Raw genomic sequence first — 17,049 nt, forward strand, 5'->3', positions numbered from 1 at the left:
ATACTCTGTCATAGTTTAATTGGCACTCTTTTTTCTTCCTGTTACACCAAATAATGATTGATTGTGTCATAATAGAAGATGAAATACAGCATATTCCCCCTACAAGAGATTCATAGGTTATATTACAAGTGGTCAATTAGTGAATCCAATCTGTTGAAACTCAGTCTATCCTTGATGTTCTTTGTATGGTTCAGAGAGCTTGAATTTTGGAATCTGACAGACTTAATTTAAAATTATAGCACTTCCATTTATTAGTTATAAACTTTGAACACTGCACTAAAGTCTCCTGAAATTCCTTATATAGCTAAAAGGGGAATAACGTACATCCTTTCTAGTGTGAGGGTTAAATACTGTTTTTTGTATAATGCCCAACTCCAAAATGTAAGATCATGTTTCCTCTACTTTCCTGAAATTGAGTTATTTATTTTTTTATAATTATGAAATAACACCATTATCTTTCTTTACCAAATAACAAGTCCAAGATAAACTTGGAGATTCTCTTAAAATTTCCATGCATATAGTGCATATGTTTATGTTTGTGAATGTGTGAATGTGTTTTTGATTTGCACAAATACAAACATTACAAAACCACACCAAGCATTACCCAATAAATATATATATATATACATATACATACATATATCTTTAAGATCTATAACCTTTTGAGGGCCATGATTTTTGTTTGATTTGTTCACTGCTGTATTCATCTAAAAATGTGCTTGGAACAACAGTAGTGGTTTAACAAACATTGCTGAATGAAGGGGAAAATGTTTCATTTTACACATATCTGTCTACCTCATCATTAGTTTTCAGTTACATAACATCCCATTATAAGAAAACAGAATTATTTCAAGAATCATTTTGAATGACATGAATTGTTTTAATGTACAAAAAAATCCTCTATAAATATCTTTGTACGAATAAACTTTGAAAAAGTAGGTAGGCATATATATATATATATCTTTAGGATATATTCCTAGAAATCTAATTGTTGTGCCAAAGAGCTTTTCTTTTCATTTTAATAGATAATACCCAGAGTAAACATCTTTTATTTTTGCTTGTCCAGTATAAACCCCTTATTTTGAAAACAAATCTCCATTTTACTTTGAAAAAGTAGTTCTTCATCTCTCTCTCTCTCTCTCTCATTCATGTGTATTTTGTGGGGTTGAACCCCCCCTCAGCTCCAGGGTGAGTATTTGTTTGAAAATAGGGTTGCCAGATTAAGCAAATAAAAACATAGGACACCAGTTAAATTTGAATTATAGATAAACAATGACTACTTTTTAGTATAAAAACACATACATACAAACAGATATTTTTGTGTATATAAGATTTTATATAAGATCATGTATATAAGATTTTAACCAAATAAAATTTATTGAAAAGAAATCAATATTTCTAGCCATTTCTTAATCTAGGTAAAAAATTGGGTCTCAAAGATAATAACGTAATCATTAAAAAATTATGATTTAGGCAAATTTTTCATTTTGTTTGTGTAGTAAAACAAACTACAAATTTTCTTTTATTTTTAGAAATTAATTCTATGTATAGTTATGCAACAGTTCACATTTACTTTTATTTCTAATCCAACTTTCAGGAAACTCTAAGTATACTATATCTCTCCCTACAAATGACACCACAACAAACTAAATTGAGATGTTCCTTTGAGAACTGTGTATATATGTGTGTGTGCACGCGCACGCAGGTTTGTATTTCTTTGAACATGTTGGAAAGCTATGACTTCCATAAAACTGGGGTCTTCTTATTTATATCCATAGTATTGACCAATCTTTGTGGAATATTGCAAAGGTTAATACAACTTTGATGAACTGAGCAGAATGGAAGCACTACATACAATAAGACATCTGGGAACACATTGATGAGCAAAAGTCAATTAGCCTTCAGATCTTATGCTCCTATACATATTTTCCATCTCAATTCAAATTACTTTTAAGTAGACTTTTGCTAATTTTTAAAACTATTATAACATAAATAGGCATGCTGAATACCTGCAACTTTTAATCATATAGGATAAAGTGAAAAAAATTAACGCAATGGTAATCATTGTATTTCACAATTCAATAACAGAAAATTATAAGTAAAAATGAGTTTACAGTGAGTCCATTAACTGAAAAGATAAGACATTTATACGAGTGCATTATTTAATAATGGTTTTAAAATTTGCTTTTTTCACAATCAGTACCCACAAGATTGCCAAGAGTATACGAAAGACACTTGGGGGAATATAAAATAATGTTGTAAAGATTTTTTATGGTATCCAATGGGCACTTGTCTTATTGGGGAGACCACTTCATGGACGGTGTAGCTTATCTGACCACTGTGCTGTACACCTGAAGCTGAAGCTGAATAATAATGAATGTCAACTATAACTTTATATATATATATAACTTTATATATATATATATATATATATATATATATATATAAAATTACATATATATATTCACAGGATGTGGAGTACAGCATAAGGAATAGAGTCAGTGAAACTGGAACAGCTATATACGATGTCAGATGGGTAGTAGATTGGGGCAGGGGGGTTACACTTTGTGAGGGGTATAAATGTCTAATTATTATATTGTTTTGTACACTTGAAACTAATAAAAGAATTTTTTTGACAAAAGAACTTGTTTTACGTAAAGCTTTATGGAGATATTAACATATTTGAATATTATATAAAATACAGATTCTTAAAGTACTAAGAAATTCTACAAGAAGTTTCACTCAGCACCTAATTAACTTTAATTTCTTCACCCAAAATAATACTTCTCATTACTCTCTTCACTCTGAGCCCATTCTCCTCACTAAGTTCTTTATCTAAGGAGATAGAGTAACTCATTTTGTAAAACATTGCTGCATTACATTAATGATATTTAGATGAGGATCTATTTACTACAAATTTAACATCTCAGAAAACATACGTGACATGTCCTTGGCAAAGTATAACTTAATGATATTATTATTTCTTCTGTTTTTGTACCCATAAAAGAGATATCGAAGGAAAGAATTAATTCACTTGTCTCTATAAAAGTAGTTTGTTATTGAGAGCTACTAGAATCCTACTTTTTGTTTATTATTTTAGTTTGAGTTTATTAATTTAACTCAAATTTCAGGTTCATAATGCTAAATTAAACTCTAGGTTTTATGCTGTGTGATTATGAAATGTGCAGGAAAGTTATAATACCTATTAAAAACTCAAATTTCACTCAAAAATGCAGGTTATAAAGCATGACAATATTTCAAGAGATTCTTTTTTATACACTTGCTCTAAAAATGTTTTTGAAATGTAATAACTATCTAAATTTGAATGTGCCATTGAAAAAATGTTTTCAATACCACTATAATAAGCATAAGATATAAAAACGAACTCATTTTTCTAGTGTATTTTAATATTTCCACTGATCAATATCCACTTAATGAGCATAGTCCCTGCCCCTCCAAAAATTGCATATTCTTTATAGGGCTTATCATAGGAATGAGTTTAGAGTTCCTATATGAAGGGGTAATATTAAAACTGAAGTCCTCTGTAGTTTCATTTCTGTATTTTTAAGTGCCCCTGAATTCTCAGGGGTGTTATTCAAAAGGCATAACATTAATAATAGCCTTCTGATGTTAAAATTATACTACAAAAAAGAGTCGTGTGTGTTTCTGAGAAGCCAAAGCTTCGAATAGTTTAAAAAAAAAAAAGGCAATATGTCTGGTTGAATTAACACTATATTAAAAAATGTCCAACGATTATTTCATTTTAAAACAGTCCTTATATTTATAAAAACAAGTAGTACAATTTGTGTAACGAAATTACAGAAATACTAAGATGGAAAAATCCTTTAATTAATTTTCATTTACTGTTACAGATAAATTGTCTCATCACAAATTCCACTCATCACAAGGGTCCTCTGAGGTTTAAATAACTGGTGTCTTAAGATTTTAGAGAAAGTAACATATCCACATTAAAAAATAAAAAAAAAAAAAACACTGGAATCTTTTCCTTTGGGGAATATTAAACTTAATCTAATAGTAAAAACTAAATAAAGAGAAGATCAGATAAAAACACATTTTTACTTTCATTCACATAGAGTCTATAATTGGGATTATCATATCAGGTACAACCATCAGGAGTAGTTAAAAGTCTTTGGGCCTCTAAGACCAAAATGACAAATAATCTCTTAATAACATAAAAATTACTACCTAATAATAGATTTCTGGTAGTCATTTAAGTAATATATTTATTTTGGGCATAAACATATGAATGGTTTCTAAGACATTGAGAATTTTGTGTTTTGAGGATTTAATAAAATTAAATTTGAGGAAATTCCTCACATATTTTTTAACATATTATATTGTAATATGCATGACCTTTCAACGAGACAGATATTTAGATTTTGTATTTCAGTAGAGGTAGCAAATTAAATGCAAACATTATTATCATATTCTTTAACAGAGACGATCTGGAAGAGTTTTGGAGAGAAGCGCACTGCACGGAGGGAATCTCCAGAGCACAGATTAGAACTGGCCCAGGGGTCCCTAACCTGGCTTTCCCTTCTATTTTTCCCTTGTTCTCTCCATGTGCAACACGTATTTGGAAAGATTTTGACTTTCAACCAAAAGATAAATTCATATTTTTATATTTAAATTAAGGTAATAGCTCCCCAGAGCTTCTGATAATATGCAGTAAACATTACCACACTGAGGTGATACAATATTAACCAACAGCAATTTATCATTTTGAGAAATGTGAGTTGTATAGATACAAAAATGCTTCACATTAGTTTTCTCAAATACTTAACACTGTTTCAAAACATTAGTTGTTACATATAAACATTTCTAGAATTCTAGGACCCTCCAACTGGGAATTCGTTACATAGTACAATCCTTTCGCTTTAGAGGAAAGGAAATTCAGTTAGACCACTTAACCACATTCAGAAGCCAGTTAATGTCAGAGTGTGCATTGATCTTTTCACAAGGCCACATTTATACAGTTGCATTTTATAAACTTTAGAAATCAGATATTTGAATGTTGCTAGTCATAATGAAGTGGGAACCCAGGATCCCTGATTGATCCTGACTTCTTTTCTAATGATTAGAGACATAAATGCCATTCGCCCTATTCCACTACAGAAGGTCTTCGTTCACACCATCTGCCTACCAATTGTTTTTCCCTTCATGAATCTATCATTTCACCTTAATAGACTGTCTAACATGTGTACTCCTCCTGGTTATCTCCACACAGAATTCCACTTCTTGCCAAATGTTTATATATTTATATTGAATAAGTTCTTTTTCAATTGGATTACTTTCTCCTAAGGTCATAACAAGTCAATTCTCACTGATGTTACATCGAGCACATAGAAATCAGAGAGGCAGAAGGACTAGGATGACACATTTACTTGTTGGGGAGGGGTGTCAAGTTTGTAAACATATTATAGGTAGGCCCTGAGCTTTGACAGATGTTTGAAAGTAAAAGAATAATTAAGAAGAACCCATGTCATTCACTAATTCTATAACTTAGAATACTCTGGATTGCTTTTAAATACCTTTAAATATAATCTTTTAGCATGTGGCAAAAAGAAGGTAAACAATTATATCACTGTTTTACATTGTTGCACAAAATTATACATATGAAAGTATAGTAGGAAGTACAACAGCAAGCAAAATGCTAATAATACTAATAACAGAATACTAATATTAAGACTAATATAATAATAACAATAAAACAGAAATTTACTTTATTATATGAGATATAGAACAACAAATCTGTACACTTATGTTCCTCAAATTATATTTCTTTGTTTCCTTCACTTAACTAATATATACAAAGTTAAGAAACTGTATTTATCTAATATGGATATTTATATCATCAGTTGTTCTGTAAGAATATTACTGTTTTTATTAATTTTAGAATTATAAAAATATACATGGTTAATTCTGATACAGAACTGTATCACACTGAAGTGTACTTCAAATATACTTGTATTATCAGATTATCATGAATTGGAAAAGACTTGATTACAAAAAAAAATCTGGGAGATAAAAATCAAACGTAAATGTTTGTCATTCAGAATTTTCTTTCTAATTGCAACAGAGACAGTAATTAAAAATAACTAACGGTTTTATAGTATAACTAACTACCTAAATTAAAGAGATTGCAGGTGATTTTATCAACAGAATTAATATTTGTATTCACTATTAATTCTAACACCATTTAAAAAAAATTTTTGTAAGTAACCTATGCTTGTATACATACTGACTTAAAAAGTCGGTGGTAAAGTTTGTTCTGAAGCTTAAAAAGTACTACGCTGATTATTTCAATCTTAATAAATAAAATTGATTTGAAAATCTATATTTGAAAGGAGAATGTTCATTATGCAATAGAAATCCATAAGTTTGCTGGACTCTTTAAATAAAAGGTTAAATGATATTACTGATACCTCTCTCCGTCGAGAAGCCCAGCACGTTTGTTTGATCTTCCATACCACAGCAGCCACCAATAATAAGGACAAAAAACAACTGGAAAATAAAACATAAATTATTTTTGCTTAGAATATTTAATATACGTAACAAAATAACAAAAGAATATGTAGAGGATTTAAAAACATATAGAAGTTATCGCTTTGGCTTGGTAACTAATTTAAAGCAAAAAAAAGAGTAAATTAGTGTTTAAAATGTTCTCAAGCAAAACCAAAGTATACAAGTAGGGAAAAAAAAAAACTATATTCCTCGTTATACAGTATAGTTTATTTTTAAGATTTTCTGTCAGAAGAAATGTATATTTATAATTCTACTGGTGTTCTGACCCAACAGCAATCTATTTAGAATTGTTATTGAGTTATAAAACACTGTAGTTTTATAAATGTAAATATCACATGTCCATTCATTTTATCTTCATTAGTAACTATTGTAGATATGAGAATATTTCAGGGGTTCTCAACAGAAGATGATTTTGCCTCCTCTTCTACGCCCAGGGGAAATTAGACAATGTCTGGAGTCATTTGTAATTATCACAGCAGGGAGGGAGACGCAAAGTAGAGCCAGGAATGCTCTGCACGTCCTGCAATGCAGAGGATCACTCCAACACAACGGACCACCCGGTCCCAAATGGAACTAGTGCTGAAGTTTAGAAACCCTGGTATACGCTAGTGTGTAAAATAAGAAACAATTCAGTTACGATGTTTATACATGTGGTCTGTACATATTAGGTACAATACTCAATAGGCTGAGATAACCCAGGATACGTTGCTAGCAGTAATTTGAGAGTGACAAATCTCAAAATAACAGATTTATGTGAATTTGATTAGTCAATCCCAACCCTGTACCGATGCTTGTTTTCTCTTCCTTTGTTCTGTGGTGAGAGATTATGCTGTGAACAGATGCAGAAGTAACCAGACCTGGGCCACCGCAGATTCATTGGCCACTGACAACTATAAAGAGCCTGGTCTTCGTCCTTAACTTATAATCCTTGTAATTATTAATTGGTTCACTCATAAGCAGTGCAGTTTTTGACACTTTCTACTCTCGTCAAGTCCTTAATATGTATTTTTTCTCCTTGCCTCACTTGAAGAGATCTTGGAATATACTTCAATGAAAATGACAATGACCTTCTAACACCTATCCGTTGAGAGCTGAACACACGCCAGATACTGTGCTAGATGCTTTACAATGATGATTGAATTTAGTTAAAGAAGAACATTTCAGATAGTATATATTATTCTTATTTTAGAAAAGAAAACTCCAATGCTCAGAGTCCAAAGCGAATTGCTCACAGTCACACAGAGAATAAGAGGCAGTGCCAAAGTTGAAATGCAGCTACATAAGCCTCAAATTCTTTCCTCCCCATCTGTTGGGAGCTGAGAGCTTACCCACCATTTCAAAAGTCATATTACCATATCCATTGTCTAATCCTTTCTTCAGTATCAAAGGAAGTGGATTTAATAAAAGAAAGAAAAAAGCCTGTGATCCTAACCTTTCCAATCGCTGAAGTGACATTTGTTTTTTACGTTATTATCTCTTCCCCTAATATTTACAAATTTTCTATTTAATCTTAATTTGAATTTAACAAAGTGCTCAGGTCCTATGTCTCCCCCAAAATAAAAAACAACAACCCTACTTTATTGACCCTGTGGCTTCCTCAGTTTACTGAGCAAGTGATCAATGTAGCCACCTCCATGCTAATTTCCTCATACTCCAGTTTTACTTAACTCCTTGTAATGTAGCACCCAGCTTATATGCTAATAAAAATGCTAATATAAATAATGATTCATGTTTCAATAATATTCAACACTGTAAAGGATACTTTCCCCACCATGACTTTTGAGTAATTAAATACATTGGTCTTTTCTCAATCAACTTGCACTTCTCAAATGACAATACCAACCAGCCAATCATGAAACTCCTTCAGAGTACTTTATATTCTTGATTTCCCTTCACCCTTCCTGACACATGACAGGGTCCATGAAAGTAGACTACATTCCAGACACCCTCTTTTAAATTTCGACATGCCTTAAAACTCCGTTCACAACAAACATGCTGTTATCTTCTCAAAGAGAGAAGATTTTTTAATGGCTCAGTTATTTTCATGGCTACAACTGTGATCTCACTTGGAATGATTTTCAAATCTGTACCATTAAGACCTGTCAAAATGAGAGCATCTTATCATTAAAAGAGATCAAAGAGATCATTTAGTTCAAACATTCTCCCAAAAAAGAAATTCCCGGCACAATTCTGATAGTGATCCAGCCCCTAATTTAACACTCGTAACTGAGAAGCTGCCTTACAAGCCAGTGCAATGCTATTTTCAGCTAGTTTCAACTATGAAAATATTCTTCTATTAAGTTGTCTTTATTTTATCAATCAGTGAGTGCTGCTTCTGTTTTCCGGGTCAGTCGATTCCTTCTTCTGTATGCTAAACCTTCTTTATATACTTGAAGAAGCCTACATGATTTCCTCTACTTCAGTAATTCTCAATCAGGTGAGTTTTGCCCTCCAGAGGACAGCTGGCAGTGTCTGGAGACATTTTTGGTTGTCACCACTTGGTGGACATTTAATGGGAATCAGGTAAGTGTCCTACAGTACACAGGACAGTCCCACCCTCCTCTCCACAATATTTTTCCAGGTCAACATGCCAATCAGTGCTAAAGAAACGCTGTTCTAGGCTAAATTATTACCATAGTGCTTACACGTCTCCTTATATCCATTTTGACATTGTAACTGTTTTAATATGGTACTGAGAATTGATACTTTAGATATAGTACAAGTGTCTATTTATCTGAACTTCAGTCCTACAGTATATCCTTACGAATTTTAGCACTATAGATATGAATATCACATCAAATCTACCAGGTCTAAACTGAACTCCTGAATAACACTCATAAAAATAAAAGCAACTAACATCTACTGAGCTATATGCACCAAGCACAATCGTGTTTTACATGCATTATTTCTTTCATTACCACGATCACACATGGTATGCCATGTGTACTATTATGTACTCATTTAAAAAAAAATGAGAAAGCTGACTTGGAGAGTATAAATAAACCACCTGAGTTAAAAAGTATTAAGTTGCAAGTTCTCCCCTTTCTCCCAACGTATTTGTTTTACCATTACTTTCCAATTAAAATGGAAAAACACATTCAATTTTATCATCCCTTATACTCAATCAGACATCAAATCTTGTCAACTGTTTTTTTTTCATAATGCCTGCAGTAGAAAACAACAGTACATATTACAAACTTCATTTATTTTTAATAATTAAATACAAATTAAATACCAAGGTGTACTTTTATTTGATAATCTGTAATTCACAATATTTCTCACCCAGAATAGTTACATGATAGAGATTCAATTTAAGATGATGAAGACTGCTGAATTTCTCCATGAGGAACTTATATTCTTTCTGATCTAAGTTTTATGACTCAAGTAAAGAGTGCCACTTTTATAATGATGCAGAAATCCAGTATAAAAATTTTCATTTTTCATAATTTCAACTCCTTGAGAAGAGGAGATATATACTTTAGGGGTTTGTAGCAAATTCTATTCTAATTCATATTAGGTTAGAGCTCATGATGATATAAACAAATTGGCTGGTAAAAATCAATAAAGTGAAAGAAAACATTCTAAAAGTCTCCAAAAAAATATTAAAAACCCAATAAAATATATCTCACTTCCTGGCATATAGCAGTTGTCATTAAACTTTTTCTAAATGAATGGAGTTGGTTCTTTAATTGATTTGAACATCATTTTTCTGACATTGAAAGCTTCACTTGGCATTTTTAGCCTTATATCAAGGTAATACTTTATAAAAGTTCTTAGTTTCTAATAAACTACATTGCAAATGAAAGTTAGAGTTATTTTTAAAATATCTACATAAAAAACAAAAACCAGTTTATTAAGAACACTTGCTTCATTAAAAAGCAAACAAACAAACAAAAATGTTTGACAAATTTATCCAGCATAGTTGAAAAGTTACACTCTTTTGGTGACTAACAGAAAAGGCCAGTCTCTAATCCTGGGAGCCTGAAGAATGATAGAATTTTCATCAGTCTGAATTCCTTGAGTACCCGAGTACCACTCTGTTACTTCCACCAGTTCCTTTTGCCCACAGAACTTTACTTGACTGAGAAAAAAGGTTTTATTACATAAAATGACTGTGATTTCTGGGTTTATCAGTTCCAGTTAGCTTTTCCCTAGTATATTTCTTAAATCAAAGGTCTTAAGAGCCATGTCAAATGTTAGCATTCTATCATCTGGTATTGTGGTAAGTTTGTCAGAGAAAAATGAGTTTCACTGCTTTCTTTCTGATCTTCTTTTACTGTTATATTACACAACAGTTTTTATTGTTCCATGTTAGAGATATCGGGGGCAGAGGGGCAATGGGCTTTCTTGTTTTAAAAAAGTTATGCTGTATCGTAGTGTCAGGAGATAAGTTTCATCACCCTTCAGTAAAATCCCCCAATGAAATAGGGAAAAAGAAAAGAAACATAAAAAATGCAAGTACATGAGCAACAGGGACAAAAAAGGGAAGCGTAGGAACTTAGGGAGAGATATTTAAGTAATTTGATTTTAACCTTCATAAAATGATCATTATGGGAAGGATTCTTAATGTGAGAAAACATGGAACTCATTAGGTATTCCCATTTCGGGAAAATTAAAGAGAATTCAATAAAAGTAGCACAGTGTGGTATGAGGCTATATTGTAAAGCAGGCTTCTAGCAACAAAGAAATACCCTCTGGTGATAATCTCGTTCGCCAAATGCAAAAAGAGATAGTATTGTCACTATTTTATAGCAATTTGAGGTTAATTGATCATAAAAATCAAGTCTTAAATACATTTTGAAAAAGATCGCTTGGGCATATTAATCTTTTATTTTACATAAAAATGTTATAAACTAGAGAACTGTGTTGAAACACGGAAATATATTATTTTACAAAGTAATTTATCTCCTAATAACTGTTATTCCAGAAAATATCTTTCAAAGGTTTTAAAAATACCTTCCTAACACTGAAGGATATTTTTAACTAAGTGAAATATTAACTAAATAAATCACTAACTTAGAATGCAATAAAAACTATATATTGCAAAAAAAATTACTTTTTTCAGTTATCAGATTGACAAAAAATGAAAAACAACATAGCCCCGTGGGTGAAAGTGAGGAAACAGTATGTTCAGAGCATATATTGGTACAAATTTTTTTGAAGGTTATTAAGCAAGAGTTAACTATACCTTGGGATGTACTATCAGTTAACATGATTACAAATGCAAGTCACAGAAAAACTACGGCAAGACGATATAAACAATATTGAGGTTAAATGGACTTTATATTCCCTGCTGTGAACTGAATCATGTTGCCCCAATTTGTATGTTGAAGCCCTAACACCCAACATAACTATAATTGGAGATAGGGAATTTAGGAGGTAACTAAGATTAACTGAGGGCATAAGGATGGACCCCTGATCCAATAGCATTAATATTCTTATAAAAAAGAGACAGACACCAGAGAGCCAGAACTTGTTCTCTCTTTCCCTCTGGGAATAGACACACTGAGAAAAAGCCATCTGAACACACAGTGAGAAAGGGGCCTAGCCCCTGCCAGCTAAGAAGAGAGCCTACGTCAGAAACCAACCATTCAGGAGCCCTGATCTTAGATTTACTTAACAAGCCTCAGAATTGTGAGGTAATACATTTCTATTGTTTAATCCACCAGTCTTTGGTACTCTGTTGTAGCAGCATGAGCAGACTAAGGCTGATTTTGGTACCAAGAAGTGGGTGCTACTGTACAAATACCTAAAAATGTGAAAGCAGCTTTGGAACTGGGTAGTGGGTAACAGCTGGAGGAATCTGAGGTGCGTGGCGGAAAAAGCTTAGATTGATGTGAAGAGACTCTGAGAGAAACATGGGCGTAAAAGGTTATTCTAGTGAGAGAGCTCAGAAAGAAACAAGGAAGGCTGGAGGGAAAGTCTCCGTTTTCTTAGAGAACACATAAATAGGCCCAGACAGAATGTTGATGTAAATGAAGAAGTTAAAGGCCACTCTGGTGTGGTCTCAGATGGCAATGAGGTCCAGGTTATTGAAAACTGAGGCGAGGCCATCATTGTTCTAAAATGGCAAAGAACTTGGCTGAATTGTGTTCTGGTGTTTTGTGGAAGGTAGAACTTGCAAGCCATGAAACTGGATATTTAGCATAAGAGATTTATAAGGAAAGCACTAAGTTGTGGCTTTGGTCCTCCTAACTGCTTATGGTAAAGTGCAAGAGGAAAGAGGCGAATTGAAGAAGGAATTGATAAGCGAAAAGCAACCAGAACTTGGAATTTGGGGAAAAATTCTCAGCCTACACATATTGACAGAACTGAGAAAGCTTGTTCTGAAGAGAACACTAAGGGTATGACAAAGAAATGATGGCTGCGACTCATCGATTTAATCAACCATTGTAGCAGAAGCAAGGAACAGAGATGGGATTACAGCAGCACAGACACTTGCCAGTTTGAACTACAATGAACAGAGAGGGCAGGACGTAACGGAAAAATTCTGCTAAATTCTTGGATTCTGTAGGATGGGACCATAGGTATTCAGTTGGGAATAGGCTTTATCCTTCTAGAATAGGGGAAGAATGACCCCGAAGCCCATTCAGAGATCATCAGGGCTTCAACTCTTACCACTTCAGATATCATTTATATAAAATTCATAGAAAAATACTCAAATGAATCTCCCTAAAGCTTCAGATTTACAAATCTGCAGAGCATTTGTGATAGCTCTCCAATCTTATCCTAAAATATTTTACAGAAAATTTAGTGCTCTGAAGCCTCCCTGACAAGGTATTAAGAAGACAACCAACCAGTAAGGAAGCTTTTCCTGGTTAATTTCTCTTGTTACAAATGATCTACCTGAGTGATAGCTTAATCTTCCAAACTTGCAACAATAATGTTTAAGGTCAATGTACACAGTGTAACTTTTCTACATTCACTTTTTATTTAAAGGATACCTTTTGAATTAAAAAAAACAATTAAAACAATGGTGAGGCGCTATGCAATCTGATTTTTGAATGGACTCCCAACACTGTTCAAGCTCTTGCATGGCTTATCAAGAAAAATAAATGAAATGGGAGAATAGGCAAAATTCACAATGAAAAGAAAAGCATACTTCTAATATAGGAGACATTTGAGAGTATCTATATTGGAAAATATATGTCAATAAATTTGAAAAATTAGATAAAGCAGACAATTTCCTATAGAAAATTGTCAACTCTATCAAGAAAAATAGAAAATGTGAGAAGACATAAACATTAATGAAATTTATTCAGAAACTGAAAAAAATTTACCCCCCCCCAAATCAAATCATACAAAAATTTAAAAGCCATACCAAATTCATATGCTTTTGTAGGTCATTTCTACCAAATGTGTAAGCAACCCACAAATCTTTGTGCCAACCATTAAAATGTGCCTCTCTGACCTCTGACAACAGCGAGCACAATTAACAATGGCTCCAGCTACTGCGCTCTAAAATCCATTGTGTCCCTGGCCTGTGGTGGTAAGACCTATCATAGTGGGAAAGATCAAATGGCAACCTCTGAAACTACCCTCCATCTGGTCAAGATGGTAAATCAAAGACATTGTGTCATCCAGTGGGAAAGTGAAAATAAGCACCACCATTAAAAATCTAAAGGGTGTAGGGGTAATGATCCCAACTGTATCTCCATTTAATTCACCAGCCTTAACTTCTTTTAAAATAAGTAATTGTAATTCAGATGTTTCAGATTCACACAGACTTAGTTTTCTACTTTGCACACAGAAAAAAGGTGTTTATATATAAAATAATTTTTCATTTTCTAATCAGTGACTATATTATGCCACAGACTCTAACAACAACAACAGAATTCTGTAATTATACATATGAAAAGACTGAGATTTAGAAACACTAGGTGACCTACTGATAATGGCATAGAAAGCTAAGATCAGAGCAGGCTATGTCTATAAATGACCTCCCTAATACGGGTCCAATTATGTTTACCACAAGAACTATGACCAGTATGTACAGCTGAAAACAAAAACTGACAAGAGTTTGTGAACAGGTCTCCATCAACCACAGCTAAACCAAGTACCTGACACGGTTACCTCTGCTACTTTAATAACTTGGTTACAAACAGCAGGAATAGTGTCCTGAGTGAAAGATGTCCACAAATTCTGACCTGTTTGAAACACTTAAAATTTAGCAGTGGCCTTATTAAAAAAAAAACTGAATAAACTTCAAAATATTCTATGTTTTTTTCTTAACAATGAGACAATTTTAAAACAAATTTACATTTTATTACTGAAAGTAATTTAAATGACAAAAAAACCCATCAAATATATTTTATCCCACACAATGATTACAATATTTTATTTCACTTTGCCCATGATGACACCGTAATAAATAGGCCCATCTCTAAGACACGGTCCACATTAGCTCTAGCTTTCTTTTGTTTAATAAAAGAACTATTACACTTAAATATGCACACAAATTCAAAAGCTTAAAATAAAACCTTAAACATTTAAATAACGTACATAAATATTCAGTTTTGTGACTTTTTGCACAGAGCTAAACTTTTCAGTGTATTTCCATCCACACTATTCTGCATCAAAAATGTTTTATTTTGATGCGTTAAGTAACACTCATTCAACTGTAACTTCTAACACATTCAAAAAACATATGGTAACCTAATTAATAGCCTTAAACTCCATTTATATTCTGAAGTACAAAGTCATACAAGATTAAACATATTTAAGATATCTCCTCAAGTTTTTTTAAGAGACAAATTTAAAATATGAATAAACTTCGCATACATGTTAGTGATAAATACGTTTCTAGCATTAAATTCTGTGAATTACAACTTTTTAAGGGATATAAACAAACATGATTGTTTTCAGAAGGAAGTGAAACATAAAGGTTTGGACAACAGAAGTGGATAAATGAACAGAGAATGTGTAAATCTGAGAAAAGAGTTTCGAAAATTGAAGGGCTGTAAATGGAGATGAGAGATTATCTTCGTTCCATACGGGCCCATGTGGATGAATTAGAAGAGGTATTCTAGGGAGACGTATTTCATCTCAATTATAAACAACAATTAGTGAAGACAGAAAACACTATCTCAGGAGATGGTGCATTCCCCTTCATTAAACGTACTCAGGTATAAGCTAGGTCAGAGGTGGGGCAGATTATGTCCAGGCAGTATTCAGCCTACTGGTTGTTTTTATAACACAAGTTTATTGGACCCCAGCTGCTCCCATTTGTTTCCATATTGGTTGTGGCTGCTTTAGCAATATAGCAGCAGAGTTGCATATATGCAACAGAGGCTGGAGAGCCTAAAAATCCTGAAATACTAACTGTCTAGCCCTTTACAGAAAATGTTTGCTGACCCCTGTGGAGAAGACAGTAGGAATTCCAGAACTGTATGGTTGTCTGGATAAGATAACCAATCACTGTTACTTTGGAGTTTAGGAAAGTGCTTAGCATATCATTTGTGTCAAGGATTGGGCTGTGTAGGTTCTTTGTTGTACAAGGCAGCACAGCCAACGTGGTAAGTGGAGGTCAAAATTCATACTGCACTATGTTTGAAAAGTTGTGTGCCGTGATGAGGGGCTACGTCAGCCAGAAAAAGGACACACATTTGTCTAATTTGCAAGGCACCCAATGGACCTGTAGAAGCTGTACACATATAATCATGTCAGCAAAAATAACATCCCTTCCAATCCAAACAATCTAAGATTCCATAACACTGAAACTCAGCTTCTTCTCCTATTGCAGTGTTTCTTTATTTATATGATATAAAAATGAAAATAACTGTTCCCTGAAAAGAGTTTTCATGTTTTATAAATGCTACAAACTCTACTGTCTCTTTTAGAAAGATTCATTGCAAATTAGCATAGTAAACACTGACCCCAAAAAAACCCAAAACCTCTAAGAATTAATGTCAGATAAAAACAAACTAAAAGAGCCCTATTTAACTTTAGTATACACAACATTTTCCAAAGGTGCTTAATTATGAAACCCTTTTTAATGAAACTACTGTTAATATCTCAAATAACTAATGTTCTAGGGAATGATTCAAAGTCAAACGAGTATTTAGTACTTTGGGATTATAAACTCTTTGAACACAAAATACACACTCATACTTTTTCTCATCCCTTACAGATATTATTAGCACATTGCCAAGCACATATATAATTACCTAAGAAATTACTGAATTGATTTAATTCTAGGAGATGTAGCTACACAATATGGTGAATGCATTGTTAATTTCATTAATTAAAGCAGACTTTAATTACTTATGTGACAAGTGAACACAAAGTTATCCTCTTTCCGTTGAATCCTTTATTAAATACCGTAACAGCAAAATGACCTTCAAAAGGTATATTTCAAGTATGTTTTCTCTGCTCTGTAGTATATAGTTAAGCATGTAAAACTATTCAAGACACACTAGATAATATTTAAGGTTAAAGAAATGACAAATTATCTAACAAATTAACAGAATATATATCAGAATATAGGTTTAACAAATTCAAAGT

General features: G+C 32.7%; 1 protein-coding gene across 3 annotated transcripts in view; it reads right to left on the reverse strand.

The window, feature by feature from the left end:
• Positions 1 to 17,049, reverse strand: part of ATRNL1 (attractin like 1) — a 579,923-nt gene that overhangs the window by 324,404 nt on the left and 238,470 nt on the right. For all 3 annotated transcript variants that reach the window (XM_081075162.1, XM_081075163.1, XM_081075164.1), the window contains exon 26: positions 6,447 to 6,525. In XM_081075162.1, the coding sequence (XP_080931288.1) occupies positions 6,447 to 6,525 (79 nt within the window). The remainder of the gene's footprint in view (positions 1 to 6,446; positions 6,526 to 17,049) is intronic.

This window comes from Rhinolophus hipposideros (genome assembly GCF_964194185.1).
Source record: "Rhinolophus hipposideros genome assembly, chromosome: 15".
NCBI lineage: Eukaryota > Metazoa > Chordata > Mammalia > Chiroptera > Rhinolophidae > Rhinolophus > Rhinolophus hipposideros.